Raw genomic sequence first — 17,153 nt, 5'->3', positions numbered from 1 at the left:
CCACGTCCTTTCCGCGTGTGGACCACGGGTATAAAAGCTGCCGAGCTGGGCTGTAGAAATCATAACCGCTCAAGACACAGTCCCGTGAAGATCAAGATTTCAAGCTATGACACAGAAGAAGCCAATATGTTATTATTGTAATAGTTTTTCATTTTTATTTTATTATCTTGTTATGAAATGAAAAGAAATGTCAAGAAATAAAAATGGATTAAGACGAGGTCACTACGGTGACGGGGATCCATGTTCACCCCTTGACGTCTCGAGCACAACTGACGTGTGCTCGGCAAATCGCACTGTATATACGCGGAGAAAGGCGTTTGACCGTCACACGCGCTAATTCACGTGATAACACCGCGATACAGGCGCAGAACAAACGTGCTATGACCGTGCTCCACCCGCGATTACCCGCTAAAATTTCGCGTCCTACCCGCGTGTAACCACGTCCTGGCCGTAGCATGTCGTTCCGCGTCGGTACCTCGTGTGTACCACGTGTGACGCCCGCGGTTACCCGTGGTCTAAAGTTTTGAGCAGCGCAAAACTTTTTCGCGCGGCCAACCGCGTGTGAATTTCTGACCGCGTGTAAAGCACGGCTGTATCTCGACTGCATGGCGATCTCAAAGCGTCCAACAGCGTCTGCTTCACGGGCAGAAATTTCTGGCCATGATTCAGCCTCGATACGCCCGTGAAAGGCTGTGTGACCGGGCCCTAAGACAGCACTGAATGGATAAAAACCCTCTCACACCCTTTTATAGTTTTTTTTCCTGGGACAGTGATACCTCTTTATACGAGCCCTTCAAAACAGGAGAATTTCGGTATAAGAGTTTTCTATCCATCCATTTTCTGCACCGCTTTTCTTGACAAGGGTCGCAGAGATATACGAGTTTTATTTGCAACAAAAATCTTGCTCGCTATACGAAGGAAAATCCAGATCACAAACAGTCCCAGAGGTTACAACTACAGACCACTCACCGGCAGCAGCATCTGGGTTCAGTTTGCCCATTCAAACTGCTACAAACAAGAAAAAAAATTATGTTGAAAAAAATGTTTGGTTGTACTTTCATTTAAAGGTGGGGTGCTGTATTTGAAGTGTCCGTAAAAAGTAAAAGTAGAATATTTTCTCTATTAAGAACGTGTCAACAATGCCTAAATGAGTTTAAAGAGCCTTTACAATTTATTTTACCCCGCGCCAATCTGCTTTTTTTTAACTTTTTGCATTGCGGTTCTGGGACGCGCAACACAATATTAGGAAGCTGGAAAGGAGTAGACGGAGGGCTTTGGTGAGAGTGACTTTATGCTCTAACTCCAGTTTTGTTAGTGTAGCATTAAAATGGTAAACGTAAAAAAAGACACGATTCAAATACAGTCCAAACACAAACCCCCAAAAAGATTCAAGCACTTCCAAGATGTGCAAGTTCTTGAAAAATGGCAGAAGACTTTAAGCCAGGAGATGACAACAGAGCAAAACAAAGTTTCAAATTCCGGACAGCACCTACAAAGTTACGGTGCCTTTAATTTTAAGTCTACAGTAGGTTTTGATGTTTCATAAACAGTCTCTCGATATCATACCTGTCAACCTTAGCCAATTGATCCCCGTTTTGATGGTTACAATTACCCTTATTAAGTGATAATAAACCATACAAACACAAAGTGGTACCTATTTACTCACAGCAAGACAGACCAAGTAGAATACCGCATTAATAATGGCAATATACAATGAAATTGTCGTCTACTACCAGTGACCCGAGAACAGCTGGATTAGAGCCGAAATGAGCAAGATCTGCCTTTTTTCGATAAAATGTTTTCCCGTATAAATTTATTTATATGGCATACAAATATTGAAACGATAAAAAAAAAGCATATCAAATACAGGGAAAACATAAAAGTTGACAGGTATGCCAATCTCCGTCATCCCTTGAACCCTGCACACACAGCCCCTTCCTCCACACCTCGTATAAAGCTCTGTTACGCCGACTTCCTCTGTGGTAAGTGCTTAAAATAAATTTGTATTTTATTTCATTAAAATCATCTTATTACTGTATTTCTATCTTTAAATAGATTTTAAATGTTTTGTTAGTGGCAAGGAAGATTTTATTTAGAGCGACGGTATTTATAGTTCACTTGAATACTTTTTGGACGGGAATGGACTGATTAGTTAGGTCTTTTCATATCAGGAAAATTCCTACACCACACGAGCAATTCAAGCTAAGACAACGATCCTGTAACAAATTAAGCCCATATGAAGAGGTACCACTATACTAACATTCTGAGCTTCTCCAAATATGTGAACAATTAGAGAAACTTCGATTTGCCAAGTACAAACCAAGTGATTCCCTAAACAAAACCCATCATGACAGATTAGTATTTCGATGTAAGGATGAGAGATTCATCCTTTATAACATTAATTATCCAAGTACATTCAGAACAGGTTTCAGAATTGTAAATATTTCTTATCAACATTAAGTGTACCTTTCTTAGTGCAGTTTTACAGTGCGGACAAGGCCATCAGTCAACACAACTTTACCATCAAGACTTCCTCTTCTTTTTTGGTGCAGTGTAATTGGCAGTACGATGCTCCTTCCGGTCGTATTTATCGTGTCCTTCCCTGCGGATGATTGATTATTCAAAACATCTAAATACTTTATATGCATTCTGCTCCACAATGTGGCAACAGCTTGCGTCAAATTGATCTGGGTCATGGTCTGTTATTTGGTTGTGCAGAAGACCCACCATAAAATTGGGGGGTATCATGGCAAACCAATCTTCTATTACCTGAAGCAGCGATTGCAGTACAGGTCTCCGTCACAGGTGTGACAACGTAAAGTGGCATCCTGGTTACAGATGCAACACCAGGGCAGTTCGTCATCGTCACTGTCTGATGGCGAATTCACAACTCTTGTAGTCGCTGCTGAAGGTTTACTCTTGGCCGCTGAAGCTTTGGTCTTGGAAACAGTTCAAGAATAATAGTATATTAGTGGTTATTATTGCCAGCACAGAATACACAAGGTTGGATTCAGCTTTTTGTTTAGTACAGGCTTTTTTGATGCATTCTTCTTCTGTGGGTTTTTTGGTTGACTTGGTTCTAGAGGTAAGTTGAAGCCGCTGGCCTCATCGAGGGCAGCTTCTTCTGAGAGCTAGAGTGAAATACACAAATACAGCATCGAACTGTTTCTCTAAAAATCAATGTGTGCAACACAGTACAGAGATACCTTTACTTACGAATGTAATTCGTTCTGGGAGTAGTTTTGTAACCTGAGAACTTCGTAAGTAGAGACGCATTTTGAAAGTAAATGCGGTAATCCGTTACAAGCCCAGCAAAAGTACAGTATGATATATTTTTTTAAATCATAAAAGAGCACCAGAACATGAAACAAATACAAGTTGAAATTAGGTTACCGTGCATTAAAAATAAAACGAGAGGCACAGAATGTAAAAAAAAAAAAAAAAGAATAAAAGAAATCATAAAAATATTTATTTACTTTTTTGCCTCACGTTTCTCAAAAAACTGTCATCTGCTTTTGACAATCCGTCGAGAAATGTGGGAGGCAGATATCATAATGAACCATAGCCCAACTTATCCACACTTTTTCCGTTAATTCCTTCCCACAAATTCTGACACTTAATGGAATTTTGCTAAAATGTCTTCATGTCTTGATGGCTGCATCCTCCTCCCTGCTATTTTACTGGAACCCCTCTTCTCCTAGTTTCTGAACTCTGACGGTGAAACGAAGAGCATGCTGGGAGCACGCATGCGCACTTGGGTGGCAGGCAGATTTTAAGAGGTAGCCAGTTTGTTAATGCTTGGGAAACTCTGGAAGCAACTAATAGCAGCGCATACTGTACTGTATATTTGATTTCATATCCTGAAATGCCTTTGTAACTAGAGGCCATATTTTGCCTTTCAGGTGCTTCGTAACCTGAAACCTTCGTATGTAGACATTCGAAAGTAAAGGTACCACTGTATATGACCGTAATCTGGATGTACACCCACAATACCTGTTTCAAAACCCTCATTATAGCTTCATCCTCAGTCTCTTCATCACTGTTGGGTTGTTTGAATTCTTCAGCTTTGACTAAAAGAAACATTTTTTTTATATAAAATGCATGTATAAATATCTTAAACACTAAAATGGATGTTTAACATTATAAGACAGCTACCTCATAGTGAAGTCAAGTCAGAATTTTTGATTGTTATTCTAAGCACTCAGTCTTAAGACAGCCTTTTCATTCATATTGCAATTGTTAAGTATGATTTAACCAGCCCAAATCCACTCATGTTTTAATAAGTCTTAGGTGGTGCACATTTAGCTGCTATATGTTGACTGTCAATGGCAACACAGAGCAATTGGCAATAACCTGAAAATAGTAGGAACTTTTATATCATATTTTAGCTTGCTGCAAGTGGATAATGGCAGTTAAAATGCCCCCAAAACTAAACAAATAAATACAAATGCAAAATGGCATAAAATTAAGCTTAAGTATAATGTTAAAATTTAAACTCATCTTTCCAGTAAAAAAAAGATCATGTATACCAAAAATATAAAAAATTATCCTATCTCTTTAGTTATTAATTTTTTAATCCTGGTAAAATGATTTGTTAAAATGAGTACAAAGCTCAAGCATCCGCTACAAAAGACGACATGCTTAATTTAAGGATTAATTTTCTCATTGTATTTGAGAACAAAAAAAGGGAAATAATTTATTTTGGCAATGTGCTGAAAGAGATACAACAGAGTATATACATTTTCAAATGATCAAAAGCTACATTGGACTCAGAGTATTTCCTAAAAACAGAAACTTTTACAACAAGAACCCAGGATTCTTAGTTCGAATGTTTTGCGTTTATGTTAGAATATAACAGCGTTGTGTGGAACCCTTACTTACTCAAGGACATTAACCTACTGGAAGGAGTTCAACGACGGTATACGAAGCGGATACCTGGGATGCACAGCTTGTCATATCCGGAAAGACTACAAAGACTGAACTTGGACTTTTTGGAGCTCCGTAGAATTCGATTTGATATAATTTTTGTGTTCAAAGTACTGCATGGAATGATCGATGTGCCTTTTGATCAATTTTTTGAGTTCTGTCGTGTTGATGGTTTACGTGGTCACAAATATAAGTTACGGGTGCCTAGACCTACCAGCAACTTGCATGGAAACTTTATTTCTTTCAGGATACCAAAAATTTGGAATTTTTTGTCTGACCGGGTTATTAGTGCAAATAGGGTGCAAACCTTTAAGCAAAGGTTGGCAGAAACAGATCTGTCAAATTTCCTTAGGGGAGGGGGCATAAGGTGACCATATTTGGCCATGCTCACTCTCAGCATTAGTTTTTCTTTTTGTGTCATGTTTTGATTAATGTATCCAACAATACCTTCAATAAAAACAATCCAATGGGTTCCTAACAGACCAAAGACGCCATGCTTACAAAGACTATATTTGTAGAATAAGACTTAAAAAAACAATTCCTTCTCTTGATATCCTTTGTAGGCGGCCATTTTGTGAAGTGAAAATAACATTCAGACGTCTGCTAATGATCAATCCAATGATGCTGCTTTAGCAGAGCCATGGTACTTTATTAGTTGAGAGGTGAGGAAGTGTGATGTCATCTTCACACAACAGCATTCTCAACATGGTTACTTCCATAGACTGAAAACAAATGGTGGATATTGCCGCTTATTTCATCTTCTATAAACACAATATGCTGTGTTCAGACTTCATGAGGCCCATACAACCTAATAATGTTAGGAAAACTTTCGTTTAACTTCTACTTTAGTTCATATTCCACAAAAACAAAATCCATAAGGGTTGTGGGGTCAAATAGATCACATATAAGAATCATCACAGGGAAAATTTTCGACTTGACTTTTAAGTAAACTCATGCATGTTTAGCAGCTGATTTACAGATATGCGTTAGAACCTTTGTCTGGATCTTGGCCTTTCAGCTCCGCAAGTCTTTTGGCCATGTTCAGGATCTGCTCTGAAGACTGCTGATCCTTCCTCAGCTCCTTATGAGCCTCTTCGAGCACACGTGCAGTCTCAGTCTCAAGCTGTTGTCTCGAGTCTTGGCTGTCATCCACATGGTCCTCTCGTGTCCAATTCTCTATTTTATGAAGATCGTTTTCTTGTACACTGTCACCTGATTGAAATATATAATAGATGAAATAAATGAATGAAAACTTCATTTCGAACATTAAAATAAAAACGGGACAAAAAAGATGACTCAATAACCAAATAAAAACATCATAACATGTTCGAAAAGGAGTAGTCAGAAGCAGACGCTTATTTTCCCTACCCCTTCATCTTCCCTACTAATTAGATTCTATAGATAGCTCCTGTTTTGTGTCTAAATACAACACAATCTCAAGGATACACACATTACGTAGGTTTTAGATCGGGTGTTGTGTAATAATAGTCTGTGATTTGCAATAATTTGTGGTCTGTACAGCTCTTTGAGACTCCTTGTGATTAAGGGCTATACAAATGAACATGACTTGACTTGTCAGATATCAATAATCATAATAATAACAATAGTCACATATTTTATACGCTAATCATCGTAGTACCCATCCTTCAACGTCATAATGCAACTAGTAACCAAACATCACTGCGGCACCAACGATAATAACAACAATAGATCATCAAAATAGTGGCTTGATTGTCACAAAAATGTTGGAATTACAGTATGTCAAGATGTTGTTTTATCTGGATCACAGTTACTAAATCAGTCAGGGCCCGTCACCTTTGTGAAAACCCAACTAGTTACAATGTTCAATGTTGAAATGTAAGCTAACTGCGAGTAAAATATTCAAATTATATTCATTAATTCATTCATTATCTGCACCGCTTATCCTCAGTAGGGTCGCGGGGGTGCTGGAGTCCATCCCAACTAACTTCGGGCAGTGGGCAGGGGACACCCTGAACTGGTTGAAAGCCAGTCGCATCAAATTATATTCCACATGATTAATCAATTTCATGCATTCATTTGGATTTGTTTGCCCTGCTTTTATGGAAGACACTATCAGACCAAACAGTAAAAACGTTTTTAAGTGTTTTCTTACTGTCTCTGAGATTTTCAACCTGATTATCAATGCCAACTTCCTCTGTCATCCTAGTTAGAAGATCACTGGCTTGCTCGGTCTGAGTCCTGTTATCAGGAGGCTGGTAGACCTATTAAAATGAAGACCCTCAGGCATATATTTTTTATATCACTGTAACAAAACATGACAAGTCAGTTTTGTACTCACAGGCGGAGGAGCCTGGGAAGCAGGAGTTTGACCTTTTAAAATTGCCAACCGATCTTCCATCTCTGAAGAAGAAGGCACTGGCTGGCTGGGAGCTTTGAGGGCAGCAAGCCGGGTCTCAATTTCTTTTTCAGAAGGGATATACTCTGTAGAAGAGGTAAGGGCAGCTTCAGCTAGTGAAAAAAAAATGTGACTCAACTGATCTAGCTTATAAATGATTATAATACTTGGCGCAGTATCTTCTTTTAGTTTTTGAAGCCTTTCAACAATTGGTTGATCTTCTTTACTCAGGCCTTTAGATGGAAGACCAGCTTGAGAATGGATACTGCCCCCACGTCCTTGCTGTTTGGCTTCAAACGCGGCAACTCGTCTGAATTTAACAGTTGTTATTATGAGTGCCAAATTGCATTATTTTTGAGAATCACAAGCGTGGTAATGCAGTATCCTTACTTTTTGTAGTTTTCAGGTGGAGACCATCTTCCTGTATCGTTTGAAGTATTCCCGCTAGAACAACGGTGCACAGTAAAAAAAATATTACTCAGAGATTCATTGGCAATAATGATAGTTAAATGGACATTGTTTAGTATTTAACCACTACATAGTATTGTGTCACCCAAAACGAACACTAATAAGCACAGGGAATATTGCAAACTGAGGAGAATCAAAGGGCCAAACCACACAATTTTCTTCAAATTTATTTGCCCAGCCTTTGGGATTTTTTTTGTCACTTGTAGCAGCAAGATGACGGATAATTATGTTAAGTAAAGCAACTGCAAATTTCTCAAACCCAAGAGCATTTTAAAATGCACGTTTATATGATAGCTCGTGCATTATTGATACTGTAATTGTTTAAATCAATATTCTTAAAATTATTTTATACCACTAGGGGGCGCTTAATAATACACACTGTCCCTTTAATGATAAAATTCTTGAGCTCTACCTTGTAAGATTGCCATGGCATTGCTTGCAAACTCTTTGCTGGGTGTTGCCACAACGTGGCACCACAGCGTTAAAAGTCAAGCAGCTGGAGCAGAAAGACCGACCACAGCTTTTACAGCCAAGCTAAAAGCAAAAGCATTCAAAGAACATACGTATCTTAAAGCCATTGATGAATGTGATTACAAGGCGAGACTGAAACCCCTTACCTCCTTTTTGAAGACACCAAACTTTGAGGTACAACAATAACAACGGTTATCCATTAGTTACCAATTAATATAGAGTGAACTATGTATATGGTTGAAACGGCAAAGATTCGATTTATTTCATATTACTGCTCCTGTCTTTCTGTAAAACCTAAACAGGAAGACATCCGGAAGTATTAATTTTGCGTCATATCCGGTTACAAAATTAAACCAATGAGGGGCAGTGTTATATACGGCACTGCTCGTTTAAAACTGTTGAGGGTCCGTAACTGCTATCTGCGTTGCTTCCCACAGACAAGCTTGGTATTTGACACGCACAAGGCATTTTCAAGCGGTAACTAAATTAAATTTCCATAGTGCATGATCAGCGTAGTAAGAGCTTAATTCAATGTAGCCATTATTGCAAAGAAACAAACTCGCTTTGAATACCATTGTAGCTTGGTAGCTGTTAACCACTCCGTGTAATTTTAAAATGCGACCCTGGTTCTTCATTTTTTTTAAATTTCGTTTATTCTCCAAGGTATTGAGGTTTGTTGATTCGTGACCATCACCAAGAGATTTTTTTGTTCAACAATACTGTTTAAATGCTTCTTTTAGTCGTTAAGTACGGTTATGTTGCCTTAACACGTGAACCTTCTTTTAGGATCTTGATGTATATTGTGGATGATCATCAAACGGATTCTTTAAGAGTCGATGAATCAAATTTAACAATTTTCCTGCAGAAACTAACTCGCATTGATTATTATTTTAGCTTGCTATTGTAACGACCCTCAATCATGACCGACACAAGGGTTCATAGTCACTCGGTTTATTGCCTTCATTCAGTAAACAAAACAATACAAAATTTAGGGCGTCTGTGCACGACTGCAATCATCTTCAGCACGAGGTGTTATAGCTGAAGGTACGGCAAGCCCAGAAGCCCATAAAGTCTTCGGGCAGTGGGAAGGGGACACCTTGAACTGGTTGCCAGCCGGTTGTAGCACACGCAGACACACAATTCACTCGCTCATTCACACATAACGTCAATTGGGACCCGCCAAACCTCTATGTTGTGTTATTTTGAAAAGGGACTGGCTCCTCATTTTTATTTAGTTTATTCTGCAAGGTAGTGAGGTGTATTGATTTGTGACTATCACCAAGACAATTAAATGTTGTTCAACAATACAACACTGCATTTTTTTATTGTCATGTAACCTTATGTTGCCTGTATTCAAGAACATTTTACATATCTGTCAACTTCTACAATTTCCCTGTATATATTTGATTATTTCAAAATCCGTACGCCTAATAACAATTTTTGTATGGGAAAAAAAACTGAAAAAAATCTAGTTTCTTTGTTAGACAATCCCGTCTTGCCAATTAATAAGGGGAATTGCAATCATTCATAAAGGGAGCAATTGGCTGAGGTTGACAGCTATGATTCTACTACATGTATTTTGAGGATGATCAATAACCTGATTCTTTAAAAGTCAATTTCTTGTGTGTGTTATGTTCATACTTTTGAGTCCAGCTGCTTTCCACGATGGCCGAAGGGGAAGACGTGGAATGGGAGGATGTGCAATGGGAGCTCTGCAAAGAGAACATTCAGCCTCTTAGACGTGGGAGAAACATGTCGTCCTTGCGCCAAGCGCTCAGTCACAGCCAAGATGGCCTTAACCCTGCCATCCTCCAACAGAGACAGTAAGAGAATGCTTAAACCAAGACATGAACTTGTATACTGTATTCTACTAATTGCATTTCATAGGGCTTTTGAGTCTGAATTGCGGTTGTACGATGGAGATGATCCACTTGATGTTTGGGACAGGTTAGTGTGAACATATTGAATGTTGTAGAGATGTGAACACATTTGATGATAATTGTGTGTTTTTGGTTGATCAGGTACATAAAATGGTCAGAACAAATGTTTCCTCAGGGGGGAAAAGAGAGCAACCTTAACACATTGCTAGAGCAAGCCGTGACACGATACAAAGACGAAAAGAAATATTACGACGATCCCCGCTACGTTGACCTCTGGATCAAATATGTGCGTCTTTTAGCCAAGCTGTAACGTAAATATGAATTTTTAATTTCAAAATTTAATATTAGAGGTCTGTTTGTTAGGCAGAGCACTGCTTGGAGCGCTTGGACATTTACAGGTACATGAAAGCCCAGGGAATTGGGATCACCCGGGCATCCTTTTATATCGCCTGGGCTGAGGAGCTGGAGAACCACGGTGAATACCTCAAAGCCGACTCGATTTTCCAAGAGGGACTTCATATGTTTGCCCAACCTCTTGACAGACTGCAGCAGTTTCACAAGTGGGTTTCGGACCTTAATTATATGCAAACACTTGTTACTCAACATTAGTTATACAATTTTCCTGTGAACCAATGCGTAACTCATCTCACTTGCATCACATATTTTTCCCATTGACATAATTAGAAATGCAACCTATTTGTTTGAGTCGAGCCCCCCACCCCCTTCAAATTCAAAAGTGTGTACTGTACTGTTTTTCGCTAAGTTATAGTGTCAAGATGTAATAAAGTGGAATGTAAAAACGTTTTTAACCTCTTTGTTCTTAGGTTGCTACAGGCTCGCGCATGCCGGCAAGCGATCAAGAAAGTCGATGATAGTGACAATGATGACGAAGACGAACAACCTGAAAGAATTTCTCTTGCCGAGCTCAGAACGCGAGGGAAAAAGGCAGCACCGCCCACTGTTAGAACTGGAGCTTCAATTAAAAGTAAGTACAGAAAGAAATTCAAAAGCAATGTCAAATGTATACTCATGTTTGAGTGATATGGGTGAAAATTAAACATCAATTCTCATCTCTCATTCTGGCCAAATATGATTTTGATAGATTTTAAATAAAATGGCAAACTTAACCCATCAAATATTTTAACATACTCAGAACAAAAAAGTCAGAAAAACGAAAAAATTAATTTTAATAACTTATTTGAAACTTATAATTAATATATCGTGCAAAAAAAAAATAACTATAGCTTATGTCTCAACAATTGTATTGTATATATTGGATAATGTAGTAACTTCAAGATCCAACTGGTGAGAACCTCCAGGAAAAGTATTTATGTGTCTGTATGTGGAGTGAAACTTTGGACATTGTTTGAGCTCAGTCTGTAATTTGTTCCAACTATTCACCTGTTCAAATCCAGATACAACGAAACTGTATTGTCAAAGTACAGAGAGGGAGAAAATGATATTTAGAGATTGAAACCATTATATCGCAAAATAATGTTTTAAGCCAATAATTAACCTCGTTATTATTAATATTATTATAATTATTATTATCATAACTGATATTATCACTATTGTTGTTATTGTCATTGTTATTTGTGTCTGACTGTTATTTGGTGATAAGTAGCATTATAGAGTTAATAGGTTAAAACTAATAATAATTCTGGTATTGTTATAACTATTATGATGATTATTATAACTGTTATGTGACTATATTTGTTATTATTATTAATTTTTAGTAGTTGTAGCATTGTTATTATTATTAGTAGGAGTATTATCAGTATCCCAAAACATGTTGGAGCAGAAGTTATTATTATACTTGTTGTCATGACTACTTTTGTAGTAAAACAATAGGGTGAATAAATATGTTTGTGATGATGGTAAAAACTAAATAAATGAACCTGAAATCATATGGAGATAACTTGTATTAGGAACACAAAACAGGCATACCTGCACAACTCATAGCTAGGGCAGACAAGTGGGAGTTTAGATGCTGGAGGTATCTGGCTCAAGCTCCCTTGTATTTTCTTTTTAATGCACAGATTAGGTCACTTACCTATGGGTGATCCTGCTGCTTGGGGGCGATCCCCCTGTAGCAGCACGTTCAAAGATACCTTGTATGATGGACAACACACACCACTAAACAGTCAGTTGTCACCATGAGCACCAACGAGAATTATTGTGATTATAGTAGATACACTCCTATTATATGGAATGCTGAAATTATATGGAGACAGCAATGAGGATGGCAGTGAAAATAGTTATGGTGGGAGTGATGATCAAGTAGTGACTGTGCATCCACAGAACTGTTTTTTTGTACATTACAGTACTAAATTTGTACAATCGTGAGGTGTTTGTTATATGTTAATACACAGGAGATCTAGCTGTAAGACACAATTATTAATGAAGTCAAAGGGGTAAGAATAAAACAAGCATATGCTTCTTCGTATTCCTTTTCGGACATGTTACGTTAACATTGTTTTTGTTTTACTTGTTTTTTTTTGTTTGCTCATGTTCGAAATAAACAATGTTTTATTTATCTAATTCATTGTAAATGTGTCTAGTGAACCACTAAATCAAGCATTATACCACTTGTCCAAAAGCTTTTAATCATCTGCACCAGGGTTGAGTGGATCAAATGAATCCCTTAAATTACTAGCCTCAAGTTCATGTTCTAGCGAAATATTTAATTGATTTTTTTAATATGAACATTTTATCAAATTATTTGGATATGTTGCTCAGCCCCATGTAGACCTTTTAGAAAAACAGTTTTTGCTTTGAAACTTTTTTAAAGATCGATTTCTACTGTATTTAGGTCTCTCTAGGGGCCTGAATTTACGTGCTCCTCCCATCGAAGAAAGCAACAGTAAACTGGTGATTTTTGACGAGAACAGCGCACGCGCTGGTCCTTCAGAACCAAAATTCGAGCCTTGGTTGGCGCCTCCTAGTGCAAGGGCAAAGGAAAATGAAAAAAGGGTGGAAAAATGGTGCGATGTCAAGGTAGGTTTAAATTTGTAATTGTTTTCATTCACGGTTGAAATATTTTCTTACATTTTCTTTCATTTATGACCATCCAAGATGCGGCAGAAGTCAAAATTTGGAAGTACAGTGATGTCTGCGCCTCCCCCAAAACCTACTTTCCAACCATTTGTTGATCAGTCAGATGAGACTCCAAAAATGTGAGAGGTCCATTTTATTATTTGATGAAAAGGCCTAGTCTATTGATTCATTGGTTTAGCGCTAAAGAGATCAAAGTAATTTTTGCTCAATTACATTAGAGGGCATTTTAGTGTTATCTAGTGTTGTATTTTGAAAATGTAATCTCATCTCCTTTTTTTAAGCTTGGTAATGGAGCCTTATGACCATACATTTTGGTCTATATTACAACGGCCTGTTTTGTATTTACCATGTGCATTTATTAGTCCGCAAGCATCCGATTTTTGGTGTCTTAATGTATTTGGTAACCCTTTGCACTAATGTTTTAACATAATGATGGATTCTCATTATATTTTTGCCATTTTTTTGGGCAGTATGTATTGTAAATTAATGGTAAGATTTATTCTGAATGTTTTAAACCTATCCACCTCAGGTGATATTCGCCATCATGTGGACGTTAATTCAACTTTGTTGGCAATAGAAAGCATCTTCTCCTCAGCCTTTTCTGCTTTTGTCGGTCAAGAACGTTTTGTTAACATGGCGGCCGAAATTGATAGAGATTTGTACGTGATGTATGCAAGTTCGTCAAGCTGTTGTATACAACTTGTACCCCAATGTTATTGATGCAAGGGCCTCAAAGGGGAAGGCCAATCAAATTGCAGAGCACAATGCACAATGAAAAACCTCAGTAGCATAACTATGAAAAGTAAACTGCCAAACATGAAAAGTTACTATCATTATAAATCAAATACATATTGACACACATGGATTTTGAGCTTGTGCTCCAAAGATTGGAATGTATGTGTGCTTGCAACTTAACCTTCTGTTTTTTTCTTTGTGCTGTATGACCTCTCACTCAGGATGCCATGCAAGATCATCCCGTCAGTGAACAACATTTTGTCAGCACGTAAGCCCCATAGAGATGAAGACACTCCTCTAAAAAGGCTGCTGGATCACCAACCTCAGCTAAAAGAAGGCGACTCGGGAAAAGAGCTGGAAAAGAGCATGTACTGTAAAGAGCTGCTTTTTAGCGGCACCTCTGAATTCAGCTTAGAGGAACTCCGTGCCGAAATCTACTTCAAGAAGAAGAATTCGCAATTGGTCAGCTGCCCTGACAACCCAGCGTCCAGTCCTGGAATGAAATAAGTCGGGCACCTTCACAGACTGTTTTTACATAACTTTTTGGTCATAGGGATGTTTTTTTAATTGCAAATAAAAAGGTACTAACACCTTTTTTTTTTTTTTGTAAATCCCCCAAATTTTGAAACGTGGTAAAGCAATATTAAAATGTTGATCAATGACATAATACAATGATCTGCTGAAACTTGACCCATCAGTAGGAGTAAGCCTGCCTTATATACATTACTATATAGAACAGGGGTGGTGAACAAGTTTGACATAAAGAGCTGACATTTTTAACTGCAAGAGTCAAAGATCCACACCACGCACTGACCTGCCATGACAGACAGACACACAATTAAAAACATTATTTCCCATAACACACTCCTCTCTTTACAATACAAGTATTGTTCTTGTGTTTATTTCAAGGAAAGTGTCCACCCTTAATACACAAAAAAATAAACATGAAACAAGGCAAAGAGCCACAGTATATAGAAAATATGATGAGACAAAGAGCCGCATGCGGCTCTAGAGCCACGTGTTCGCCACCCCTGGTATAGAAGTTATGATCCTACACATTGTCTTAATGTGCATATATTGCTGTTTAGTTTCAATAATATGTTGTTTTGAGGCCAACTAGTCAGAACAGTCTTTTTGTAAAATAGGAATAACAATACTATATTAAACCTTTTTCCCCCTCAGGAGGTGGCCGTTTTTTGGTTGTCCACCGTAATGACATTATTGTTGCGCTAAGCTTGTATAACGATGAGTCAATGGTACATAGCGGCGTTATGGTGGGTCCTGAGACCTGAAGATATGTGATGTAATCTTCATAAAAACCCAAGCATCAACATGGATAAAACTGGTGTATTTCATTGCTACATTCTTTTTCTCTTGTACACATTAGTCAGATTGTCACATTTCCCCTTGTGGCCGGGGATAGAATTAAATCATTTTCTAAATTGAATTACAGTGGGATCTCGCTACTTCGCGGTTCCACGTTCGCGGCTTCAGAGCTTTGCGGGTCTAAAAAATAATAAGATGAAATAATTTATCTATCTACCTTTGTCATATCCCTCAAGAGGGGTGACTGACAGCAAGACACACACAATAACAAAGAAATTAAAAGGGAAATAAATGGCAAAAACACAAAAAATTTTGGACCATGGCCAACCCAATTGCCCAAACAAGTTAGGCACCTCGGCACCCAAGTTGGTCAGAGCTTCACAGGTCTAAAATATAATAATAAAATAATTTAATAAATGAATAAATGTTATTCTTTAAGCATCTTTGATTGGCGGTCGCTACTTCGTGGTTCCACGCTCGCGGGTTCAGAGCTTCGTAGGTCCAAATAATAAAAAAAAAAAAAAAAAAATTTTAAGCAATTTTAAATGGGTGTCGCTACTTCGCGGATTTTCACTTTTCGCGGGTGGTTTTGGTCCCCATTAACCGCGATAACCGAGGGATTAATGTACTCCTTGAAACAATTTCCAGCAGTCTTTTTTATTTACAATGAAACATTAAAGGTCCTGACACAGACCCTTGAGGAATTCGGTTGCTAATAATCAAATCTTAAATTGTTGTCGTAAATGTGTACGCATTAAATCTATTTGATTCATATGATGAGTAATTCCTCATTCCATGGTGCAGGTTTTTTTTTTTTTGAGTAGGTAATTGTGACTTTGTGTCGAAAATTTTCATTAAATATTTAGAAAATATGCAAAGGCCAAATAACTTTCCTTTGTGTTATAAATTCTACCAGATCAATTAATGTCAGAGTTGCAGTATAATTTTCTCTGAAGCTATACTGTACTAGTAATTTTATACCTGTAATGAAGCTTTTTAAACACGATAAAGAGCATCTCCAGAAATTTTGGTAGCTGAGGAACTATTGATATTGGCTGATTATTTGTGAACTGATGACTGTCCAATTTGAAATTTAGGGCTGATCTTGGCCACTCAAACTGGAAATTGTCAAGTGGTAAATAATAAACTACAGATGTATGTTAAAGGGGTTGCAAAGTTCTCAATTACTTGCTATACAACCGTCATGTCCAGATCCCTTCATTCAGTTGATTTTTTATTAAACTTCTTTACAGTTTTAACAATTTTACTTTCATTGACATTTACGGCAAATGTTCTGTATAGTTTGTATTTACTTTGACTTTGCTGTTTTGTGTATCATCTATTTCAGATGCCAGCTCTTGTCCAACGTTTGCAAGGATCTTATTGTATGCGTTAGCCAAAGCTCCATCATTTGCTATTCTTTATTCCTTTATTTTGTTCCCATGTATTCAGGAATGATTGATTTTATTTTTAAATAATTTAGTTTTCTTTTGTTATGTTTTACATTCCATAAACTTCATATTGTTTTGGTTCTTCTCTGTAAGGTGCCTGTAATACTTTTTAATACAAGTTTTTACAAATGTATTAAGCTGCCAAAGATCTGGGTACTGCACAAAAGAGGAAAAAATAAATCCAGGCTAACTGAATAAGAACAGTTTGATCTAGTCTGGAAGGCACATTTTGACTTAGTCAGTGGCATGGTTGCTGAGTCAGGATGAATAGGGGCAACAAAAGAGCAAGCTTTAGGATAAATGCACATCCACAATATCCTCAAATAGACTCGCATGATCAACCACAGATCCTTAAATAGAAGAGTGTCGCCCATTATCTTATAGCTGTTGGAAATTAGCCCCTAATCAAGTTTTATAAAGTAAAAAAAAAATATATATAAGTAAAAAGGTTACACAAGCACT

The 17,153-nt window shown here is 37.6% G+C and overlaps 2 protein-coding genes across 2 annotated transcripts; one reads left to right on the top strand and one right to left on the bottom strand.

Moving 5' to 3' along the window:
- Positions 1-478: 478 nt before the first annotated feature.
- Positions 479-8,549, bottom strand: zfyve19 (zinc finger, FYVE domain containing 19). The gene is made up of 11 exons (XM_088355059.1): positions 8,389-8,549; positions 8,184-8,305; positions 7,694-7,747; positions 7,471-7,613; positions 7,247-7,389; positions 7,061-7,169; positions 5,920-6,138; positions 3,994-4,070; positions 3,030-3,131; positions 2,770-2,939; positions 479-2,602 (listed from the first exon to the last, which is right to left on the bottom strand). Exons 1-11 carry the CDS (start codon positions 8,440-8,442, stop codon positions 2,524-2,526), a joined length of 1,272 nt encoding a protein of 423 aa, XP_088211185.1. The 5' UTR covers positions 8,443-8,549; the 3' UTR covers positions 479-2,523.
- Positions 8,550-8,596: 47 nt separating this feature from the next.
- On the top strand, positions 8,597-14,504 carry bub1bb (BUB1 mitotic checkpoint serine/threonine kinase Bb). Its single transcript, XM_088355069.1, has 9 exons — positions 8,597-8,719; positions 9,896-10,065; positions 10,130-10,189; positions 10,264-10,408; positions 10,486-10,682; positions 10,947-11,107; positions 12,935-13,119; positions 13,198-13,298; positions 14,136-14,504. Exons 2-9 carry the CDS (start codon positions 9,908-9,910, stop codon positions 14,419-14,421), a joined length of 1,293 nt encoding a protein of 430 aa, XP_088211195.1. The 5' UTR covers positions 8,597-8,719; positions 9,896-9,907; the 3' UTR covers positions 14,422-14,504.
- Positions 14,505-17,153: the final 2,649 nt, after the last annotated feature.

This window comes from Urocampus carinirostris, chromosome 15 (genome assembly GCF_059441175.1).
Source record: "Urocampus carinirostris isolate Australia breed hairy pipefish chromosome 15, RoL_Ucar_1.0, whole genome shotgun sequence".
In the NCBI taxonomy this organism is placed as follows: Eukaryota; Metazoa; Chordata; class Actinopteri; order Syngnathiformes; family Syngnathidae; genus Urocampus; species Urocampus carinirostris.
The sequence above is the reverse complement of the archived record's forward strand: the minus strand, read 5'-3'. Positions and strand labels throughout refer to the sequence as shown.

Coding starts and splice junctions, on each gene's coding strand:
- zfyve19 (XM_088355059.1), bottom strand. CDS start 8,442: ATGGATAACCGTTGTTATTGTTGTACCTCAAAGTTTGGTGTCTTCAAA. Junction 7,390..7,470: donor AAAAGAAGATACTGCGCCAA/GTATTATAATCA, acceptor CCTCTTCTACAG/AGTATATCCCTTCTGAAAAA. Junction 7,170..7,246: donor CTTCCCAGGCTCCTCCGCCT/GTGAGTACAAAA, acceptor TCATTTTAATAG/GTCTACCAGCCTCCTGATAA.
- bub1bb (XM_088355069.1), top strand. CDS start 9,908: ATGGCCGAAGGGGAAGACGTGGAATGGGAGGATGTGCAATGGGAGCTC. Junction 10,190..10,263: donor CCACTTGATGTTTGGGACAG/GTTAGTGTGAAC, acceptor TTGGTTGATCAG/GTACATAAAATGGTCAGAAC. Junction 10,409..10,485: donor TTGACCTCTGGATCAAATAT/GTGCGTCTTTTA, acceptor TCTGTTTGTTAG/GCAGAGCACTGCTTGGAGCG.